Source organism: Physeter macrocephalus, chromosome 17 (assembly GCF_002837175.3).
Source record: "Physeter macrocephalus isolate SW-GA chromosome 17, ASM283717v5, whole genome shotgun sequence".
Lineage (NCBI taxonomy): Eukaryota > Metazoa > Chordata > Mammalia > Artiodactyla > Physeteridae > Physeter > Physeter macrocephalus.
The window spans coordinates 35,515,283-35,539,304 of record NC_041230.1 but is presented as its reverse complement, the minus strand read 5'-3'; the positions used below and the strand labels follow the sequence as shown (position 1 = coordinate 35,539,304).

The window sequence follows — 24,022 nt, the reverse complement described above, 5'->3', positions numbered from 1 at the left end:
ATGAGATGGGTCTGCATGTCTTCTGTGACTTAGAAGCTGCCTCCAACAGGACATGTGGATGCATGGATTCAGGTGTTGGCACACAATTGATCTCTTTAATTGCAAACCACAGTCCCTACAGAGGAGGAACACAGCAGGCACCTTCCAAGCAGGTGCAGTATCAGATCCAGCACCTCTAAGAGTCCTGAGCAGAATGCAGCCAAGCCTTGAATCAAACACAGATCAAGCCTTGAATCTGACCTGGTGCAAAAGGTGCAGTGAAAGTCAGGAGGCTCTAGGGGCGGAAAAAAGAAAACAGATACTATACAGTATTTTTTTTTTTCTCTGATAAAGGCTGTACTAATTGGGCAATCTTTAAAGTCAAATTGCTAAAAGTAGAACCTCTAAGATTAGATGGTCAGTGGTGGTATTAGTTGTGTGACCTTCAGTGAGTTATTTAACCTCTCAGAGTTTCCATTTTTCACCTATAAAATGGGGATAACAGTAGTAAAAAAAAAAAACCCATAGGGCTGTGTGCAGATTAATGAAATAAAGCATGTAGAGTGCTAGGTGCAGTATTCAGCATGGAATAAGCACCCCATGATTGTGAGCCCCCCCCTACCATCGGCTGCTGTTAATCAGCTGTGTCCTCCTGGATGAGAGGAAGGCCAAATGGGAGCTGATTCTGGAAACCCTGTTCCCCCTCAAGGAAATTTTTTCCTTTCTTGGGGCAGGATTTTCAGCCTAAGCCCTACTCTCAGATAGCAGCCTTCACCTTCACTAGTATCTCTGAACATTAGTCTGACTCATTCTTTGACTCTCCATCAATAAAACGAGGATAATAATGACCCTTGCTTTTGTTGGCTGATGTGTAACATGAGCTAATGTGTGTGAAAGTCCTTTGTAAACTACAAAGTGCTATAAAGTATGAATTATTATTGTGATTGCTCCATTCTAGGCATCTCATAAACAATGCAGAAAATTAAGGGTGAGTACTACTGGTATTCAAAAAGCATGTATGCCTTTTTAAGCGTGTGACTGTAAACTACCAGCAGATGGGCTTGATACTGCAGTCTTCAATCTGGCTTAAATATTGCCCACTGAGGGCAACCTTCTAGCAGGGACAGTGCCAGCAGGCAGTGGAGCACGATGGTTAGCTGGGGCAGCTCTGTGATTCCACCAGGTTTGAATACCAGCCCCTGATGTGCGTTGTGACTTTGCCCAGAATTACCAAAGGACTTCTGAGCCTCACTTTCCTAATTTGTAAAGGTAGTAATTCTTACCTCACTGAGTTGCTGTGAGGGGTAAGTAAGATAATAATCATCAAGCTCTGGACACATTACACAGTATGGTGATCTGGAGGACCTAGAAACCTCCCTCATTGCAGCCCCCTTGCCTTCTGACTGACAGGTGTGCTCTCTTTCACCTGAGGGTTCCCACTGAAACGCAAGTCAGAGTTAGAGCCCTTGCTAGCACCTGGGCTCCCAGCAGCCTCACCGAGGCCACTGCCACGCTCACTCAGCAGCCCAGCACGTGGCTTGCCCTGCTGTTGTTCAGGCCTCCAAGGTCAGTTCCAGTATGACCAGGCCTTTGCAGATTCCAGTGCCTCCTATTGATAAATCTGTGTGGGTGCTTAGTGGGGTGGGGCATGATATAGAGCAGGAGACCACCTATTAAAGCCAGTGTGAACAGCCTGAATTCTTGGCCACAACCCTCCAATGGTGAGGGGCCCACCTGGACTCCAAGCACAGTATGTTACCAGCCAGATCCATTTGGACAGTCCAGCCACAGCCATGAGCACCCTGATTCGATGACAAACCAGAGAAATGTAAAATTGACCTCAACACTGTTAAGTTCTAGGGACCGAGTCTTTAATGCTGACAATGATAAGAAATAGTATTTATTGAGCACTTACTACATGCCACATACAGTGTCCAGCACCTCACAAGAATTATCTCATTTAATGCTCACAACCACCCAAGGAGAAATGTGCTATACTATTCCCCCGCTTTTCAATTGAAGGCATGTGATGAGGAAGAGCAGAGGTAGGCTTTAAACCCCATGCTCTTGGCCACAGCAGTGCCCATGGCTCATGGGGTGGGGGGTGGAGGCTCATGGCCTGGGGGCGGGTCATGGCCTGGGAAGAACTGACCATCACAATGGGCTATTTTCCCGTCTTGCTCAGCCTGCACTCTGCCCTTCTCCTTCTGTGTCAGTGTCCTGGGGCCGCCGTAGTAACCAGGTACCACAAACTGGGTGGCTTAAACAACAGAAATTTGTCTCACAGTTTGGGAGGCCAGAAGTCCAAAATCGGGGTGTTGGAAGAGTGGACTTCTTCTTGGGGGCTGTGAGGGAGAATCTGTGCCCCGCCTTCCTCCTATCTTATGGGGGCCTCAGGCAGTTTTTGACTTATCGATGGTGTTCCCCAGTGACCAAATGTCCCCTTTTAATAAGGACAACAGTCATATTGGATGAGAGTCTACCCTAATGACTTCATCATCATCTTAACCTGATCATCTGCAAAGACCTTATTTGCAAATAAGGTCACCTTCACAGGTACTGGGAGTTAGGAGTCCAGCATCTTTTAGGGAAACACAATTCAGGCTATAATACCATCCAAGCTCATTTCTAGGATTACCACTTTAGACACAAATGTGTCGACTATAAGTCTTTTCCCACAGACTCAATCAACAAGTATTCATTGAATGCTTCCCACGTGCTCAATATATCAAGCTACTCACTGGAAGTAAGATGATGAACAAAACACATATGACCCCCCTCGTCATGGAGCATTGATGATGTACTCTTGGAGAATTTCAATCACTAGACCCTCACAGTACTACAGCTAAGCCTTTTATCAGTAATTCCAAATGCCTCATCTACAGGGATAAGTGAATGTAGCTTCATCGTTCTGAGTATATCTAGAGAGTAACCCGACATAAATATTAATATTTGATTAACTTCATTTGCATGTACACATCTCCAGTTCATCCATTGATTTGCAAAGTGGCATGTGATTTCTGAAAGTCTCTGTGTGTTTTTTTCCCCTAGTTTACTGGTAGGGTGTCATCACAGGCCTCCCAGACCAAACAGTGCAAATAGAATGATTTTAACCAGTGTACCACTTATTAGATGGAAGAGTAATTAGCCTGTGCTCTGTTTAATTAAGCCTCACTTAATGGGCAAACGTTTTCTTTAACGGGCTTGCTGTCACCTCCTCAGTTATTTAAGGCAGTTCATTTCACAGCAGGGGGAAAAAAAGAAAGAGATAGGGAAAAAAATTCTTATTTGCTCTAAGTCGATTGGTCTGAGGAAAAGCTTGGCTGTCTAGAAGATGCTTAATTGCCTCTGTGATCCTGTGCTTAGTCTCTATTTAGTCTTAGGCTTCTTATTGAAACGCTAATCAGGGTTAGGTCTCACCTCTTGAATGATTTTGTAAAAACTTGATATTCCTCTGCTTAGCTAGGAATGTTTGCATGCAAGTATAATGCCACTCTGACTGAATGGAAAGATAACTAATGCCCTTAATTTTGCAAAGAGGGCTCTGATTTGGTACATACAGTACAGATCAGGGGAAATCAGAATAAAATTAATCTCCTTTGCATAGGCACCACCTCTGTTATACCAAGAGCCACTTTTCTTTGGCTGGGTTTGTTGGGGATTTGGAGAATGCTTGGCACGTGTATTTGAGCTTATTTCCTGTAGCTGGGGTCAAATGTAGGTTATGCCATTTTATCTGGTGTCAGAACTTGGAGAACTTAAGTTCTCTGATTCTCCGTTTCATCTGTCAAGTAGGAATAATTACCCCTGCATCACAAGACTGCAAGGAGTTCAAGTACCATTCATACTCAAGGTCTAATATTGCAGGCATGCAATACAATATATTATCTGCCTCTCCCTTTGTTCTCTGTCCCTTCCCCCAACCACCAACCCTTGAAGGTGGGACAGATGTGGCTGGTTTTGGGTTTTGTTTTTCCCCCACAGCTGTAACACACTCACCTTAAATCTGAGTCGTAGGCACTCTGCTGCTTCTGAGTTCTAAGGTCTTAACACATCTAACGAAGAAAAATGACTACTTGAAGCAGACACCCATTTATTTTGACAGAGGAGAACCACAGTGATGGACATTTGGCTATTTTTGCATGGTCAGCTGACTTGCTGCTGACTTTCCGTCTTTGCATGCTGCAGCACAGGTATGAATCCAAACATTGCCTTCACCTGCATTGGCCAAAGGGTAAACGCTATCAGTATTATAATTATTATTTATTATTTCTGCTGTGGTCTGCCTTGTGCCTACCTTTCCTGCCTCACCCACTTCCTCTTCTTGAGCAGTTCCTGTGCTTTCACAGTCCCACATTCCCATTGTTACCCAAAAACAGCATCTAATTCCATGCCTTAGATGTTTGTTCCCGCTGGTCTGACCCTGAACATCTGATTCATTCAAATATTTCAAGACTTAATTCTGGCTTATCAAGTAAGTCTTCTCTGACCAACCACATCCTCGTGCCCTCATTTATGTGAGTCTCCTATGAGTTCTCTCAGCTCTCTCATTTCCCCATCAAAGCACCTTCCACATTGTTTCCCAATTTTCCAGGCTGCTGCCCAGCCTGCTGCCATCGCCATGAGACACTCGGTGACTTGAGGACCATGACAACATCCTCTTGTTATTCCCTCTGCTTAACACCAGGTTCCCACTTCATGCTGAGGACACGTCTGGCAAATGCATTTTTATTAATTTGTGTGTGTGTGTGCGTGTGTGTGTGTGTGTGAATAAAGATCCACGAATGCTGCCTTCTGAAATGACCTTGGAAGTTGCTTGCTAATCCAGCATGGTACATGCTCCTAATATGAATGATCCTGACTCTCAGATTTGGGTATTGGTTATTTTCTCAGAACCAGTGTCAAGTCAGAGGATGAAAAAGAACATTATTCCTAATTCCTCAATCAATTAGCACTATAGATAATCCTTTCATCCTTAGACCTTTTACATTGTAGGTCACCTGTCAATATCCAATGGCCTATTCTACCTTCTCCTGGGAAATCTAAAATCCTTCCGTGGTTTTCTCTGACCTCAGTTACACTGATTTTAAAAGTTCCCAAACTGTCAACATTTACCCAAATGTGATCTCTTCTGCCCAGTGATGTTGCTTCTGTGAAGAAATAGGCAAGAGAATTCTGAGTTCACAGAGAAGATATTTGAAGACAAAATGATTCTGGAAATTAGGATAAAAATAATTTGAAGCTTGAAGTTTGGCTTACCTAGTCCAGTTCTTTATTTGTACAAATGTTTCCACTTTGTCAGACAAAATACAGGACTTCCAGTTAAATTTGAATTTCAGATAAACAACAAAGTGTTTTAGTATAAATATGTCCCCCAAATTTTATAAGACATACTTGTACTAAAAATAACTGTTGTTTCTTTGAAAATCAGATTTATTTGGATGTCCTGTACTTGCATTTGCTAAGTCTAGCACCCCTGCTTTCCACTAAAGTTAATGACCTGCCCACTATGATTTGACAGGCTTGACATCAGGCATGATAGGGTTGGAAACACGCAGGCTTTCTGAGACCCAAACCAGTATTCATTCCTAAATCATACGATTGGGAGTGGAAATTTTTCTACTGTAACACAAAGGGCTTTTAGCAAGTTTGTGATCCTAGAAATCTGCCCCATCTTAGCAAAGCAAGAGTTGGTTCAACACGCAACCCAACTCAAAAAAAGTGATCCATATTAAAACAGTTTTATCAAGGGTAATTGCAACATAGTTTTGTCATTTCAGCACACCACAAGCCTGACTGCAAATGCCGGGTGTGTGCCCACTGACGCCAGGTTCTCTCTAAAAAAATTGCTGTTGTTTTCTGTTGTGTAGGACATTGGCAAAAGGAACTGTATTGAGGATTACTAGAGCCATTAAATAGAATATGGGCAAACAGTTTACTCCGAAGCCATCCATTTATCCAGTATGCATGACGTCTAGTTGTCTCCAAAATAAACTCCGATTCTCCATGCTCACTAAGGAACTGACTTAAAATTCTTTAGCCAGTTATAAGTAAAAGTATTTTCACTAGTCTGCTATGATCTGAATTTCTCCTCTTTATCATGCTTTCTTGTTCCAATATGGCTTCACTGGAAAAATAAAAATCATATCCTTGTCTTAAGGTCTTCATTACTCTTTTTTTTTTAACATCTTTATTGAAGTATAATTGCTTTACAATGTTGTGTTAGTTTCTGCTGTATAACAATTCATTACTCTTTGCAGAAAAGAAAAATGTATCTTTTCTCATCTACCTGCTCAAAGTGCAATCTCAGTGCCAAGTTTGTGACTTGTAATGATTTGAAGGAGACGTTGCTTCTTTTAAATATGTTCAACAAAATGTCTGCTTGCTTTTTCTTATGACCCCAGGAAGCTATTTTTTGGATTTTGGTTTAGATATCACTGGTGTTTCACTCTGAGTGTTCTCAAAGTGAAACCTCCATCCCCTCCTCATGTCAAGAAACCTATACTCTATACTCACTTATGGTAAGAGTCACTTTTCAATCTGGATACAATCTGAAAAGTCATTCCCTTTTCAGAAAAGCCATTCTATCCTGTTGCCAAGATGCATCCTGGGTAACACTTAAATCTTTCCTCTTCTGTAGGAAGATCTTAATGGTTACCCAAGAACTGAAGGCTGGGCATCTGTTGAAGAGGGTGTACAGCTGGTGAAATACGGACATAAAATAAGAATTTAACTTATGTAGCAGCCGAGGGTTCAGTTCACTCCCGGCTGGATAAAACATGATTCAGCAGCAAGGTGCAGAGACTCTGCCATAGGGCCTGTTGGGACATCTCAGCTGCAGAGTGGGAAGGGCAGGAAGGTGGGACAGGCGTGTGTGTGTGTGTGTGTGTGTGTGTGTGTGTGTGTGTGTGTGTGCGCACGCGCGTGCGTGCGTGTGTTTGGTTGGAGTGCTTAGCTAGAATAACTCTAATGCAGTAGAAAATATTAAGATCCCAGAATCCCAGAGTCCTTGCTCTGGGTTGGTCCAAAGGGTATACATCTGAGGGAGAAGTACAGTCATCGCCAGAGTTACACAGCAGATACAGGCAGGAGGCAGCATCATTTACTGTCTCCTCTGCCCAGATAGAAGGGAGACCCCAAGCAGTAGGTAAAAATGCCAGAGTCAGGGGCAGACCCCAGGGAGAAAAATCTGGCATGGCCTAGGTACAACCTCAAAGTCCTAGGCAGTCCAGCTGGGCTTATCACCAGAGAAGCAGTCATGGTGAGGATTAGGTAGTGGGTTTCCCAAGAAACAAGGCATCAACTCATGATGTGGAGGGCATGGCTTCTGAGGAGGAATAAGGAGGGGGCTTTAGTACTGTCCTTCCACGTCTACATTCCAAACTTCTACCCATCTGTTTCCAGATCTAGGTCCTATTTCCTTTCTGGGTGAAGTGGCTATGCCATCCTGAGTATATTTTGACCTCTCTGAATGTTCATCTTTACTGTTCATTTTAATGAGCTACTTAATCTGGGGATGTTAGTATTTTCTGAATGTGTATATTTGTCAAATCAACTAGCTTTCAAATTCTGAATCTCCCGTCCCCAACCCGCCCCGACCTTGTGAGTTCTGGGTGGGATTTACTAGTTTGCTGGAGTTTAGATCTTAAACTGTCTATGCATAGAAGAGATGGAGGATGGGAATTTAGACCGTGGGGATGCAGAAGGTCCCAGCCTGGGATACTCAGTGAAGAGGTTGGATTCAGAAGCAGGAAGAGACTGAATGAGGAGACCAAGTCATGTTTCTATGTCCCTGAGGGCAGCCATCCTTGAGATGCAAGAGTGGGCATCTCTGTCATGGATGTCTTGCCAGGAAGGCTAAGTAAGTCCTTGATGATAAAGTTCATGACTTGACTTATACAATAACTGCTTTGTTGTTCAGTCTTCATCTGCCCCTTGTGTGACTGGGGCAACTCTGGTCCAAGGGACTTCCCCTTAGTGGGTGATGCTAGAGAGCCCATTCTACTTTACCAGCAGTACCATGGATTGCAAAAGTCTGCCCTTCTGATAAAATCTTTTTGGAAAGAGTTACTTGATTAAAGGATGTAAGATTCTTGAGAGCAAGGGCAGAACCCATCCCTTGCTGCACATGCTTCTCCTGGGGAGACATCATGGCATACCTGGGAAATATCCCATTGTACTTTGTCACCTTGGTGCTCTATACACTGATTAAAGTTTTATATTTTTTGTTTGTTTACATAATTTTGTTTTAAAAAAAAAGGTTATTGTCACCTCCTCTCCACTTGCTGTTAAAAACAGGATTGAATCTCCTTTGCAGTGTGGGTATTGAAGCAACCAGTGGTCTTCCTGTCAGAGAATACTTCTGGGCCTCACCTTGGATGTCCTCAGATGAACCGATGATGTGTGGGACTTGCCCCCATCAAGGCATAATCCTTCCTTCCATGAGCTACATACCTAATCTTTTCAATGACGATTAGCTCATGAGATCTCACAGAGCTGTCTCACGTTGGGCTGGTTCCTATTGTTGGAAGACATTTATTGCCTGGCTGCCTTCCTATAGTTCCCTGCACCACTTGCATATTATTACTCATTAGCTCTTTCTTTGAGGCTGAGGCAGTGAAGGATATAGCAGAAAACTTTGTTCTAAAGTGGAAAATATTGTGAGAGAGAGGTTTGGAAATCATGATTCATTCCTTCAAGGACTGTTTGGAAGAGTGGGGCAGGCTGGAGAACACCTAGGGAAGGGTTGGGGCAATTCCTCTAAGGAAATGTTAAGGGACTGGTTTTGTTCGAAGTGGAGAATTAATTGCAAGACTCTTGGAGGAAATACGCACTCTCAAAAAATGCTAGTAACCTGAGTTCCTTGAGAGCAAAGAATATGTTTCACCTAAGTTTGTAGCACTTAACAATTACAGAAATCCTACAAATATTTATTAAGTGGTTGTGATGGGGAAGAAGATCCTGCTGAGCTCTGAGCATCCCCAGAAGGAAAAATTAAGACCTTCAGAGGACAATTACGGAGAAGTTCATCATCAAAGGTGGAAAGATAAGAGATTCAGAAGCCATATATGGCTTCAAATTTCATTTCAGGTGCCAACTAAACCGAATGCTCTGAAAGTGAAGTTCCTCTGGCCGTTGTTTCCTTATCTGGACAAAGGAGGCAATAATGCAAAACTCTCAAAGATGCTGGAGGGAGAGAGGCTATAAAGAATCTATATAAAGCACCTAGCACCTAGCAAGGTGCCTACCACACAGCAGGTGCTCAAAAAAACAGAACCTAGTTTGTAGATGATAACTCACTAACAGTTATGCCACCCCCCTCTTCCCCATGGACTGGGCTGTTTCAAAAGGAGGCTGAATGGAGAATGAGTGATTCGCCAAGATGGCCTCCCCTAACTTATCCGGTCAGGAGAGCCCACCCTCTCATGTGACAAGTACTTGGCAGCTTTGTCCATACTCCTCATGATTGCTCCATTCTCATCCCATATCAAGGATAACTGAAAGACCCTTAGTCTCTGCAGAGAAACTTCTGGCCTTTATCCCTATCGAGTCTGGGTCCTTGTTGGAATCAGCCATCCCCCTCTCCCCAACACACACACCATCCCCTAGGCAAGGAGGTCAGTGTCTTCACAAGTCACCACTACAGAATCCCCTCTGGTCCTGGGGCAAACAAAAAGGATGCCCGTGTACATTTGCAGCATCTGGCAGATTTTATAACCTTATCAGAGAAAAGGAGTGAAATCACATCTCCTTTCTGTAACAATAACAGGTCATTTACATTTATCTACAATCCACACCACTAAAGGTTAAAAGCCAAAACTTTAAAAATTACTCAAAGAAATGGAAGTTGCCACTGCTGTCAGCATTTCATCATGCGTGCCCTCACCTGTGTAGCCCACATTATGCTTTTACAAAGAGCTTCCCAAACCATTATCTTACTCGACCCTCAACTTAACTTGGGAGCCAGGGAGGTCATGCATCATTTGCCCTTCTTTTCACAAGAGAAAACAGATTCACAGAGGTGAAGTGAGCTGTCGGTTGTCAGTGGTCCCACGGTTTCCTGAGCCCGGACCTCCTCCCTAAACCAGGAGATTATAGGCACTGAAGCAGGAACTTACTAACTGTTGCTGGATTGAGACAGCAAGCCTGTTAGGTATCAAGATCTCAGAAGCGGTTTCTTTTTTCCTTTATTTTTTCTGATGCAGCCGAACTGCTTTTCAAGGAAGCATTTTGCCCAGTCTAGCTGTGTGTCCTGTTTGCCATGGAGTATGGGGCCCGTGGGTTCAGCCATCCCCCACCCGTTGTAGTCCTATCCCTTGATTTTTCCAGGCATTCTGCTAATGTCATGTGGAGAGTCACTGTGTTACCCAGCCCTTTATTTCACAGATAGGAAAACTGAGGTCTAGATGATTGGCCGTAAGCAATGAGTTCATGGCAGGTTTTGAATGCCTAGAACAGTGTTCTTTGTCTACCTTCATTCCCTGAACAGACATTTCTGCTTAAGATGAGGATGTTTTAGTGCCCAAGACCAACGCTGACTAATAACAGAAGTTGTTTTTCGATGATTGAAATCACCATTGAGCACTTGAAATGGGACTAGCATGTGCAGGAAGTACATTTTAAATTTCATTTAATTTAGATGAATTTAAATTTTAAAAGCTACATGTGTCTAGGTTGCTACCATATTGGCGGGTATAGCTCTAGATCAGTGGTTCTCAGCTTGAATGTACACCGCAACCACCCGGGGAACATCAAAAATACTGAATCCTGGTTTCTTTGCTTTCAAGTGGTTTAGAGTAAGGCCTTGGCAATGGGATTTTTCAAATAACCTCGCTCCCCCCTGGTTAATTCTAATATGCAGAAAAGTTCTTGAGACACAATAGTCTAAAATTTAAGCCCTATGAGGGGCAGAGGCCATGTCGGCATGTACATCACTCTAGTCAGGGGCAAGGAATTCAGTGAGAAATTAGCTATGTTCCCAAATCTTAGGGAAAAGGAAGGGTTAAAAGTGCCCTTATTAAATTGCTTAAAAGGACAGTGTGATCAAACCAATGGAAATGGTCCTTCTTCCTGGCAGAGGGAGAGGATGAAGTAGGTCTCTTTGTGATAATGACTCTGGTAATGAATTATAAGTAAGTTATGTATTTTTTCCAGAAATGCATTTGTAGCAGTAGATGTTTTTGCCAAGCAAGTGAACTCACGTCTGTAATTCACAATAGGATTAACCTGGGATTATAGAAAATCTAATTAAGTGAACCATATCATCCGAGACCCACAAAAGACACTTAGCGTTGTCTTTGAAAGTCCTGCCTGTCTGAGAGTGTTTGGCATATGCTTCAGAAAATGCTCTGCACACGTACAAGGCACTTGACTAGTTTGCTGTATCCCATTACTTTTCTTTTATGCTTAACTTTTTTCAAAAAAACCCCTTACTTTTGATAAATGACGTTAATGCATTTAAAAAGAAAGAACTGGGCTTCAAAGATTGGATTATTTGAAACCACAATGCGATCATTATGAAGCTATTGTTGGTGTCTGGTTTCTGAAAACAAGGAGGGGCGGGGACTCTCTGTGGGGTATGTAAAGATACCAAAACAAGCCATTTAAAATATGGCAGAGTTTAGTCTACTCTTAGCATGATAGCATAGTTTGGGGAGGTCCATTAGAAAGAGACCTCCAGAACAGCCCACCCACACTCGGGTAAAAATCAAGCTTCTGAGAGTTGGAAGCAGCTTGACTCTCCATTCCTCACTCCTGTTCAGCGGCTGATTAAGCTGGACGGATGCACGGGGACCGCAGTGGATTGAGGTCACAGGCTGGCCTTCTCAGAATTCTAAAGGCTCTGGGAGGTGGTGAGTGGAGGCACTCTCTCTCCTCACCTTAGTAATTATTTCAAAAAACCACATCAAGCTCTTGTCAGTTATTAAGGCCACCCTGGGATAACTCCTCCTCTTATTGTTTATGCCTTAAAAAACAGACTTTGTGGAAAGTGGTTCTCTGCAGGATGTCACATTCTAGCCAGAATATGTAGATTGCTTTTCCTCTTCCAGTTCTCCACTGATCATCTTTAAAGAGCTCCCAGGTCCTTATTTCTGAATGTCTGTTCCTTTCTTGAACCTGGACTGGCCGTTTCCATAGAAATTGTTTGAAAAGGAGGACTGCTTTTAATCCAGGTTTTGAGGGGAAAGGGCAGGGTAGATGTGATAAAAATTATCTTTCACTGTCGATACTTGTTCCTCCCCCTATATTTTCACTCTATACAGTGAGGTCTTTAGGTTTTGTTCATGCTGTCTTTTATTTTGCAAGTTACTTATCATTTCTGTATCTCAGTTTTCCCGTCTGCCTGTTGAAGAAGAACGAATAGTGGAAAATCTAAGCTAGGATTTCTCCCAGTTCTGAGATTCTAAGATTGATTAATGCAACAAGATGTCCGAACTTGAAACAGAAATGCTGACATTGACAATACCTACTACTGGAAGAAGTTGGGAACTGGACTTACTCTGAGCTTTCCACCTGAACATCAATCCATTGGCTTTACAAGCTTAATATGTTTAAAACCAAACTCATGCTCTTTATCCCCAAACCACTGTCTTCTTCTTTTGAGGCCAGGAGCAGCACCACTGTCTTCTCACTCTCCCCAGACTGCAGTCTCATCCTCTATCCTCAATCTGTCCAGTTCCCAAGGCCCTTCACATCGCATGATTTCTAGAAAGGCCTTCTTTCCTCCATACGAGGCTTATTTTTCTAGTTCAGAACCATACTATCTCTCACCTGAACTATTGCAATGATTCCAGGAGTCTCCCTGGACTCATATATTACTATCCTTGCATTTAGCAATCCCTATTAAAAATATCGGTTTGTCTGTATCTCCTTAATGGACAGCCTCCTGGAGACCTTTGTGAGGCTTGCAACGTATTGCATGTTGTATGTGTATTATATGCCATATTCATGCATCCAGGGCTTATAGTACATATTTATGTATTCTTGTTGAAGGAACAAAACTCCTAATTTATAGTCTTTATATGGGCTGCTGTGTGCCCGCCCATGTCAAGTGCTACACGGAGTTCTCTTCATGCACCATCTTGTTTCATTTTAGAGCTCCCCGGTTAAGACCGGTCCTGGTGTTCTTCACATTTTCAGTGTTGCGGTGTAGAGACCTACAGAGGTTGAGTCACACACGTAGTGAGTAGTAACTCTTGAGCTGTAATCCTCTAACCCCATCTGACTCCTGAGCCCATGCTCTCAACAATTTTGTCAGAACTGCCATTTCTCATGTTGGTTTATCCTGCATACCCCTGGCAGCTCAGGCTCCATCAATCTCCCGACCAGAGAACTTAATGGAGTCTCACTGTCCATCGGGTAAAGTCCTGATTCCTAATGCTGGGTTTTAATACCTGTCACATTAGTAGGTCTTGCATTGCCTAGTCCCACAGGGCACCATTCACATTACATCTGATGTGAGTGGGACTCCTGGAGTTGCGCATGGAGCAGCCCTGCCAGTGCAGCAGGATCCAGACCTTCTAAATGAATTTTCATCTCTCTCCATCCAGGGAAAGTCGCTGTGTCTCAGCCCAGCACAGACTCACAGGCTCCTGTAGACAGCTCCTTAACAGGCTATTGCCAGTCTTCTATTTTATAGAAGGAGAATCTTAGTCCCAAAGGAAGAGTGTCTTTTCTAAGGTTACTCAACTGTTTAGTGGCAGAACCTTTGCTACAACCCAAGTGTAGAACTTTTGTTCTACACCTCTCCCTATTGCCCAGTATTCCTTGGAAATTTAGAGAAGAAATAGGCATTTTCTACATCTGAACAAAGGATCTCCACAGCTATAGTACTTCACCCTTGACCAGGGGAAGAACCACCTAACTTTTCCTCTTGATTATTGTATTGATAGTTTACTAGGTTTGCCGTTTGATGATAAAAGAAAGCACTCAAGTTAGCTCATGTACAAGGGGCTTATTGTCATCCGATGTATAGGGAGGGCGGTGCAAACAACCTCATAGAAATTCAGAAACAGAGTATCAGTAGGGCTGGGCCCCGTGGAGACAACAGCTGGAGGGAAGTTCTTGATTGCCAAGATCTTCAGATAACAGGGCCATGTGCTCTGCCATTTACGTGGCTCAGGGACAGAGGCCATGTTTGTTTCTGTTTGGTTTCTAACTGACTTGCTCATACCTTGATTTCACTGAAACACTGGCCATAAGATGTCACTTTGTGGCTACTGCATCCCCCAGGTGCCTCATAACCTTCCGTTGCAGCTCCCTTACTAACTGGCAAATGGTCCTGTTTTCTTTCATTAAAGTTCCCCAGTGGATCTGATTCACCGAGGTTATCATTTTGAAGGAGGTTACACAGTTTGATAAAATCAGGGGTTGGTTTATGGTTTGGTTATCACTGGACTATATGTGGTTCAATCATCCATGGCTCTGGGTGAGAGTGGAAACTCCAGATGTGGGAGGCTGGAGTAGGCAAGTACCAGAAGGCAGGAGTGATATGTTACAAATTCATCTGCAGAGATGTGGTCACAGTGGTCACACTGTGGTCACTGTGTTCTTTTACCCAGTCCTGTTTGCACTTATCACATCATACGATCATTTATCTGCTTAGACAACTGTCTCACCATTGTTTGAGTAGAGTCTACAGATCAGAGAGGCATTGCAGCCTCCAGGGTCCAACCCAGGTCTGGCACTGTGAAAAGTTACTGCTGAATGAAGGAACCAGGAAACAAAGAAAGCTTTATAGATATTCACTGCTCTGAGACAAAGAGAGATTTACATACAGGCCTTTGATACCACAAATGATGTTACATTATGTTGAGCATCTGTTTATCACTACCATTTTTGCCCTAACCTTCCCTCAGGTACTTTCACTCATGCAGAAGAAAAATGGAAAATAAGATCTCTCTCTTTCCACACATTTATATAGGGTGTATATTCATAGCCCGAGATGATACTGATGACAGTGTTATTAACTGTATGTGTTGATATATTTTATTCAACTTAATGATTAACATTTTAAAATATTACAGTGAGAAAAAGACTATCTTAAGGATTGAGTAGAGCAAAAATAATAAGTTCTTCATATCACGGATTGTGTTTAGTCCTCTTATCATTTGAAGATGATTTAATTACTTGAAAAGATAAATAAATAATCAGTGAATGATTCTATATGTTTGGGGTCTGGGGACTTAAGATGGATTTCTAGAATACACTGTGGCCACAAAAGCCTAAGAATATAAAGGCTGATTGTACATACTTAAATGAAATTCACATCTAACAAAGATTTTTTTCAATGTCAAATACAATGTGGAGTTTAGACCATCCTTGGAGATGGTCTAACCCATGTCCTTGTGTTGAAGATCAGGAACATCGACTCTTAGTGTTTGGGAGCCAGGTAAAGCCAAAGCATGGGTTTTGCAGTCACATAAATTTGAATTTGAATTGCAGCCTTGCCAGTGTTTCAGAGTGTATCCTTGAACGATTTACTTAATCACTCACAACCTCAGTTTCCTTGTAGATAATATTGTGGGTGATATTTACAAACAGTTGTGAAAATACAGTTAAATGGTGTATATCAAGCCCTGAGTATATTGCCCAGTACTAGAAAAATCAAGCACCTCGTCAAGGATGATTTCAACTATCATTGCCTAATTTTATATAGTCCATAAGTGATGGAACTAGGATTTGCACCCAGGCCTTCCCAACACCAGGCAGGGACTGATCTTTTCACTTCCAAAGCTGACACTCCTGTGGTTCTCTATTTCTCTAGAAGCAGAGAATGAAACTTACATGGAACAGTTTTAAATATTCCACTTGCCCTTAAAGCACGTCATGGTCATTGATAAGGAGCCCTCTTTGCTACCTACTTTAACATTTGAATTTGGTATCAGAGAGTGGAGTAACATATACAATGCCTGCTTGGCAGTCTCTGCTGTGTATTCTGCACCTGAGCAGAAGCGACTGTTACCGCAAGCTTATGCTTTGCTCCAAGCGTAGAAATCGGGGAAAGAAATGTGATTCAGTAGTTCTTGTAATACTTCCTCTCTCCATTCTCTGTGATTTCCACAGACATGGCATAATTCCTGTGATTTGATTTGAAACTAGAGACCAGCTCAGTGCTGAGTGATGAGATCTGAGCGGGGAATAAAGTATGCTTGAATTAATTTGCATAATGGAATCCGATTGGTTACAAAGCTGTGTTTGTTGCAGTGGGGACCAGAGCCCCTGAGCTCCTGACAAGCGGACACTGCACTTGCAGAATAAGGTTTTGAGTTCTGGTGGGCTCGGTAATATTCTTCATGGAATGATAACCTGTCTTTAACTGTAAATTAACTCCCTGGAAATGAAAAGAACAGGTCAGCCTGTCTGATCCTTCCAGCTCTGTGGGGGAGGAGAAAGCTAAAAAACCAAAGCCGCTGGATTTTTGCTAAGCGTTTTCGTCTTTTTTTCTCTACCCGATAACAATTTCCAGCAGGAGTCCAAATATACTTAAACACCCGTATGTCATTTTCTTTAACGGAGACAAAAGCAAGCACAGTGAGTTTTATGCTCAAGGCGCAGTAGCTTATGACGGGCTATCTGCTCTCAGGATAGAGGGGCGAGCCTTCCACTTAGAGCCGGTGGTTTTGCAAATCCATTTTCCTGTCATATTATTACTCCTGTGACTTTCAACAACATTTATTTTTCCTTGCAAGCAATATGCTCCCATCATAAAATGAAGTCCTCCTATATGTTTTAGTGGAACCTCAATGCTTAGACATTCTGGCATACTGCTAGCAAGTGCTTAAATGGAAGGATTGTTCAAGAACTGCCTTGGGGATCTTTATTAAAACCAATTAGAACACTGATATATTTCCTTAGTTGTGACCAACGTGAAGGTCTTCTTAGGAGGGCGGTCTCCTGTTCATTTTCATGAGTGATTCCTGCAGACTCTGTACCACTGCATACATCAACCAGATCTCTAGATTTTAGAAGCATTTCCAAATAATAATAATAATAATCTTTCTGAACACATCTTTTTTATCCTATATATATAGAAATTCTGAAACAGGGTGTTTAAAAATAAAACGCAAAGACTTACTTTTGTGTACTAGTGCTGTTCAAGGACCTGGTGGTACTGTGTTGTTGATGAACTGATATAATCACTTCCTGTTCCTCTTCACTTTGATCATTGCTATAAAATGCTTTATCTTCCTCTTTCTAGTTTGGTTTAATATTTTAGTTACAGTATTACCCCCCACCAGAGAGCCACCAAAACTTAAATTATTTTCATCATTAGACTATTATGATATGTCTTATGATATGTGTCCATATTTGATCTTCAGCCTTCTCTTAGAGAGGCAATATCACATGGGATTATAGGGGATAACAATGCAGGTCTTGGAACCAAGCATCCAGTGTTCATATCTCAGCTCCTCCACTTGCTGGCTCTGTAACTACGAGCAAGTTACTTAATCTTGCTATGCCTCAGACTACTTATCTGTAAAATGGGGATAACAATAATACTATTGCACAGAGTTATTGTGAAAATTTATGACTCAACTCACTGAAAGAAAGCACTTAGAAGAATGTTAGACAGACAATAACACTGGACAAATGTTTACTGCTGTTAACATTTTCATCATAGTCATATTATGAGTATATACTAGGTTCTCATACTGGTTTACTGAACGTGGCATCTAGGTTACTGTTTTTATCACAGTGTCCATATCGTCTCCTTATGAATCTCAGAAACCAACAAGTGGTGATAGCTGGTATTGCTCACTGGTTAAGGACACAGACTCTAGAGCCAAACGTCATGGGCTCAGATTCAGCACTACAATTTATCTGAAGCATAACTTTGCACAAGTTGCTTAATCTATTCGGGCCTCAGTTTCCATCCTTTAAAATAAGAATATTCACAGTACCTATTCATAAGTTTGTTATAGAAATTAATGGATGAGTTACTATTTGTAAAGTTTTTAGAGCAATAGCTAGAAAAAGCTTTTGCTAATAAGTAAATTTTCATTCTGAAATTGAATTAAAAAATAATGTCTTAAAATTCATCTTAACATAACCTGAGATTAACAATTAAAATAACTTTATATAGTACATACAGCCATATAAGCACTTATAAATAATGGTTTCAAGGAATTACTTTTAAAAGCAAGTTGATTTTTTTTTTTTTTTTTGCGGTATGCGGGCCTCTCACTGCTGTGGCCTCTCCCGCTGCGGAGCACAGGCTCCAGACGCGCGGGCTCAGCGGCCATGGCTCAAGGGCCCAGCCGCTCCGCGGCATGTGGGATCCTCCCAGACCGGGGCACGAACCCGTGTCCCCTGCATCGGCAGGCGGGCTCTCAACCACTGCGCCACCAGGGAAGCCCCAGCAAGTTGATTTTGCTATTCTTTCCAACAGAAGAAAATAGATAATTTCACCTTTTTAACAAAGGGTGAAATTTATTGTTTATTGGTCATGTGGAAACTCTTAAATTCATTAGTATCAAGCTAGAATTTTTCTTCTGTAAAGGAAAAAGAAAGTTGTCATCTAGTTTCAACACGTTTAGTGTCAGAAATAATTGTGCTTTACAGCAGAATGGCAGCCAGAAGAAAGAGGTGCAGAAATATCAACTTTAATTAAACCCTTTCTTTCAAATACACTTCACAGTTTATATGCAAGAATAATTTATCACCGTGTGAATGAACACTTACTAATTGGCCTGGTGTAAAATGGGCAGAGATCTTGTTGCACCATATGCTTTTTCTTTTCTATTTCTTCTTCTTGAGATTCTATGGTGGCAATATCAAGTTTGAACTTGAAGTATGGGGTTCAAATCATACATTCACCTTTTATTGGTGTCCTGCTTTGAGCTCAGGCATTGGCCATCTAATTGTAAATAAGATATCATCCAAACCATTAAGAGGAAACCAGTATAGTAAGGAGATGGTGTATGAATCAGAAGAGCTCCCAAGATATCTCACCCCAACTCCAAACAAGAACATGAACCTGGAAACCACTTGTAGAAAATGTCTTCCAGTGGCTTCACTCCACAGGGAATGAGGCAGAGCCTCCACTCTCGGAGCTGAGGGAGGTCCCACTACCAGCTAAGTGGCAGATTCTTAATCATATCTTTGGCTTTTTGACTTAAATGCAGGCATCTTCCTATGGCTTCACATTGCCTCAGTGTAGGATCAAACTCCTTCTGGTCCCTCCCTATGCTCTTTCTATGCAGTTAGTTTGCCTTGTAAGAAACAGCATTTGATGTAGTATTGAAATGCCTGAGTCTCAGGGTGAAGCTGTTAAGTGATGACACTGCCTTTTGAATCTTTCTCTCTCTTCCACACAGCCTTTTACATATCCCAGAGTCCGTCTACAACAAACACTAAACTCCCTATTCCCTGAAAAGAGACTTGCATAAAACATCATAAAATCGTCTTGAGGACAGTGATGGTCACCTGAAATGAATGCACATCTGTGGCCTCCCCAGATAACATTTGCCATATTACAAAGGAGCAGAAAGTCTTGGGCTGATGAAATCAAAGAGCCTCAGAAGAAAAGGGGTTCTGCAGCAGCACATTAGAATGCCACCAGTTCCCTTAATTTTGAGACCTCTAAGGCCAGATGGCTGTACCTCCATGGAACTCTTATTCCTCAATTCCTCTCTTAGAGAAAGCACCTCACCCCTGTCTCCTGGGCATCTCCACCTGCAAGGCAAGAGCACTTCCTTCTGCTGAGTGAGGGCTGCGTGCTTGGACTGTGGTGCTCTAGAAAGAGAGGAAGAGATCCAGTGCGTGCCCAGTTCCCTCTCTGTCTTCAGCCCTGCATGTGTGTACCGATTCTTGTCATCCCTATTGTTCAGATGAGACTGAGGGCGCTAAGAGTGCCTGACTGACATGTCGAAGGCCACCCTGATTGAAATATACAGAAGTGGTGTTCCAATTCACGTTTACCTGACCTCCAAACTCTGCCAAGATGCATTCTCTCTCTTTCCTATTCCCCTCCCCGCCATCTAACCACTTCATCCAAATCATGTAGCAAAGAATTAGGTGATGGTTTTTATTCCTACAACACTCAAGAATCTCACCAATTTCACTGGCACAGCTACTATGGAGAACAGTATGTAAGTTCCTTAAAAAACTAAAAATAGAGTTACCATATGATCCTGCAATCCCACTCCTGGGCATATATCCCAAGAAAACCATAATTCAAAAAGATACATGCACCCCAATGTTCACTGCAGCACTATTTACAATAGCCAAGACATGGAAGCAACCTAAATGTCCATCAACAGAGGAATAAATAAAGAAGATGTGAGATATATATATATATAAGAACCAAAGTGCTAGAGAGAGGACTGGAGTGACTGCAGGTGAGAAACCACAAGAGGCAGGGAAAGGCATTAGCAGCTCATATATATATAATGGAATACTACTCAGCCATAAAAAAGAATAAAATAATGCCGTTTGCAGCAATATGCAGCAGCATGGATGGACCTAGAGATGATCATACTAAGTGAAGTAAGCCAGACAGAGAAAGAAAAACATCATATGATATTGCTTATATGTGGAATCTACAAAAACATGATACAAATGAACTTATTTATAAAGCAGAAATAGACCCACAGACACAGAAAACAAACTTAGAGTTAGCAAAGGGGAAATGGGGTGGGGGAGATAAATTAGGAGTTCGGGATTAACATATACACACTACTATATATAAAATAGATAACCAGCAAGGACCTACTGTATAGCACAGGGAATGATAATCAATATTTTGTAATAGCCTATAAGGGAAAAGAATCTGAAAAAGAATATATATATATGTATATATAAACCTATATATACACACACACACATATAACTGAATCACTTTGCCATACACCTGAAACTAACACAACATTATAAATCAACTATACCTCTCAATTAAAAAAAAAAATCTCACCAATTTCATTTAGACCCACTGGTGTTGAAATGAAGTGTCATCATCCATGCCCAGCAACTTTCTGAGAGTCCCTCCCGTTGGGGATGGGGGTGGTAGTGAGGACAGTCTGGTTCGGGGAACTAGGGGTCCGACTTGTTTCTGAGAGGTGCTCCAAGGGGAGAGGATGACTGTCCAGAAGAAGGTGTAGGATCCTAAGATAGGAGAATGAGCTTTGGAAGTTCCTTAGGGGAGAATTAAGTTTCCAGCACCAGAAAAACAAAGTCCCGTGAAGAAGCCCAGAAACCTGGGGCAGGAGTTAAGGACCAGAGACAAGAACCAGAGTGCTGGAGAGAGGACTGGAGTGACTGTAAGGTGAGAAACCACAAGAGGCAGGGAAAGGCGTTAGCAGCTCATCTTTACTATCGATGAGTAGCTGAGTCATGGCTGGGTGCCAGGAACAAGACCTTTGGACCAGCTGGTGGGGATGCTGTTTTATTTTGCTTTTCCTTGTTGGAGAGAGCTTATAAAGTATCCTTGGAAAGACTGTCAGGTGAAGGTAGGATCGTCAGATTCTTGGGTGGACACTGGACCGGACAAGAGCAAATCTGGCTTACTGAATTGACACTATATTGATCCAACAATGAGAATTTGACCCGTTATTTCACTGACAAATGTTTTAGTGGCCATCAGTGACCATCTTAGGGTCTGCCCCGACCTCCCATATCTAGAAGGATTCATTGCTGGCTTCCTCCTTTCTTATACCATCCAGTAAGCCGAACAGTCTTGGGACGTGCTGTGCTTGTGACCAGCTCTGGGCTCTGGGGCTCGCTGTTCCTCCTACCTGGACATCCCATCCATCCCCTTCTTATCACAGTAACTCATCTGATGGTTGTGCCCATCCATTCCATCCTCCAGGAAGTCCTCCTTAACAGTCCCCACTCTCTGCCATCTCCATCCTCAACCCCCATCAATTATGTGTTCCTCTCCTGGCCGCCCATAATGCCCTTAAGTTTCCCTATTACAAAAACATACCCAAGCACAGTTATGATCATAATAATAACAGAGAAATATGAAGCGTTTACTGTACAGCAGGCCCTGTGCTAAGAGACTTAGGGGTATTACTCGTGTATCCCTGTGTAGATCTTGCAGTGAGTTCGATTCGCGAGCCCATTTCATAAATGAGCAAGCTGAGCTCAGTGTCGGCTTACCCAAACCCAGAGCTAGTAAATGGTAAAACCGACACTCAGACCTGGGCAGCTGGATTCCACAGCGCACAAGTTTTATCCTCATATAGACCTTGAGGGGTTTCTTCGTGTATGTGTTTATCTTACCCACCGCGTGGTAAACGGCCAGAGAGCAGGGACTATTTCTCACTGGCTTCTGCATCCTCAGTACCCAGAGCAAAGCCCTAACAGGGTCCAAAGTGGGTCCGTGTTTACAGAATGGAATTGAAATGAAGTGGGGATGGAGCCTGCGACTAGTCTGACCTTTCTTTCTGCCTGCAGAGGCCGACCGGGGAAGTGGGCAGCCCTGACGTGATGTGCTCAGCAAGGAGAAACATTCCAGTCCGAGAGAGCTCGGCGTGACGCGTGGGAGGCCACCATTGGCCAGGCCGCAGCACAGTCGCTGGAAGGGGTGACAGCCGCATTCTCCTGTGCCTACCACGTAACCAAAAATGAAGGAGAACTACTGTTTACAAGCCGCCCTGGTGTGCCTGGGCGTGCTGTGCCATAGCCAGGCCTTCGCCACGGAGCGTAGGAGCCACCTGCGACCGTCGTTCCACGGGCACCACGAGAAGGGCAAGGAGGGCCAGGTGCTGCAGCGCTCCAAGAGAGGCTGGGTCTGGAACCAGTTCTTCGTGATAGAGGAGTACACCGGGCCTGACCCTGTGCTCGTGGGCAGGGTAAGGCTGCTGTCACTCCACATTTATTTCTCACTCTCCACCATCCCTGTACTAGGGTATGGTCAAAACAAAAATATAGGAGGGAAAATAATAATGGTCTGGCCATCAGTAAAACCCACAAAATCATTGTTCATACATCCTTCTAGCCTTTTTTTTTTTTTTGTAGTTCATAGACTTACCCATGTTAAGAACACTTCAGTTTTCCACTTGATGTTATGCCCTCAAAACTCTGTTTTTTAATGGTTACACAGTAGTCTACTGAATGGAAATGATGATTATCTACTTAACCATTCTCCAACTGGGGGCATTTCTCCTACCACATCCAAACCCCAACTTGGATGCCATCGTTTGTGTTCTTATGATGCTCTGGAGTCTTTTCATCACAGCTTTCCTTTCTGTAGTACACATGTCTATGTATTCATCTATCTCCCTCACTGGACCCTAAGCTACTTTCCATCAGGAACAGTGTCATTTTTGTATCCCCAGGTCCTGTACCAAAGTCCAGCTTTGGGGACGCCTCTGTGAATATTTGACAAGAGGAATGGATGTGTCATAAGAATGGGTGGAATTTTATCCACTTTGGCTTAGGGATGGCAAAACCCATTTCAGAAGGCTTGAGAGTCTTAGTACTACTGAGAAATCCTGCATTCTCTGTGTACCCCCTCCAAAAAGTGCAAGGGTAGAGAGTTCAAAATATGTTTGAGGGAGATCCCTGGTGGTCTAGTGGTTAGGATTCGGCACTTGCACTGAGGAGGCCCGGGTTCAATCCCTGGTCGGGGAACCGAGATCCTGCAAGCCTCACAGCACAGCTAAAATTAAAAAACAAAAACAAACAAAATATGTTTGAAAAACTGACTGTCTGCTATATCAATTATGGTAAAACATAGAGCCATCTTTTAGAGAACAGTGACAGTAACTGCGAGGAGATAGGTGTTCACACACATAAGAACATAAAGCCTGCTATGGGAAGGTAGAGAGTGAGGCAAATGGTAAACTAGGGTAAAATAGTCCTTGGTCTCAAAGAGTTCAGGGACTAGTGGAAAAGAGACACTTACCTAAGCAATTAAAAAACTACAACAGGAGTAGAATAATGAAGAAATTCACTAGCAATTCAATTTACATGGTAGAGTTTGGGAGGGATGAAGGGAAGTTTCATGGAGACAATGGTAATAACTCGTGACCTGAAGGATGAGTAAAAATTATCCTGTGAAGGGGGAAAGGGACAAGAGCAGATTTGTGGGGTGCTC

General features: G+C 42.7%; 1 protein-coding gene across 2 annotated transcripts in view; it reads left to right on the top strand.

Annotated features, from left to right (window-relative positions):
• CDH11 (cadherin 11) overlaps positions 1 to 24,022 on the top strand; it is a 154,523-nt gene that overhangs the window by 83,537 nt on the left and 46,964 nt on the right. For both annotated transcript variants that reach the window (XM_024124810.3, XM_024124813.3), the window contains exon 3: positions 22,378 to 22,775. In XM_024124810.3, coding sequence (XP_023980578.1) covers positions 22,548 to 22,775 — 228 coding nt within the window. In that variant the 5' untranslated portion in view covers positions 22,378 to 22,547. The remainder of the gene's footprint in view (positions 1 to 22,377; positions 22,776 to 24,022) is intronic.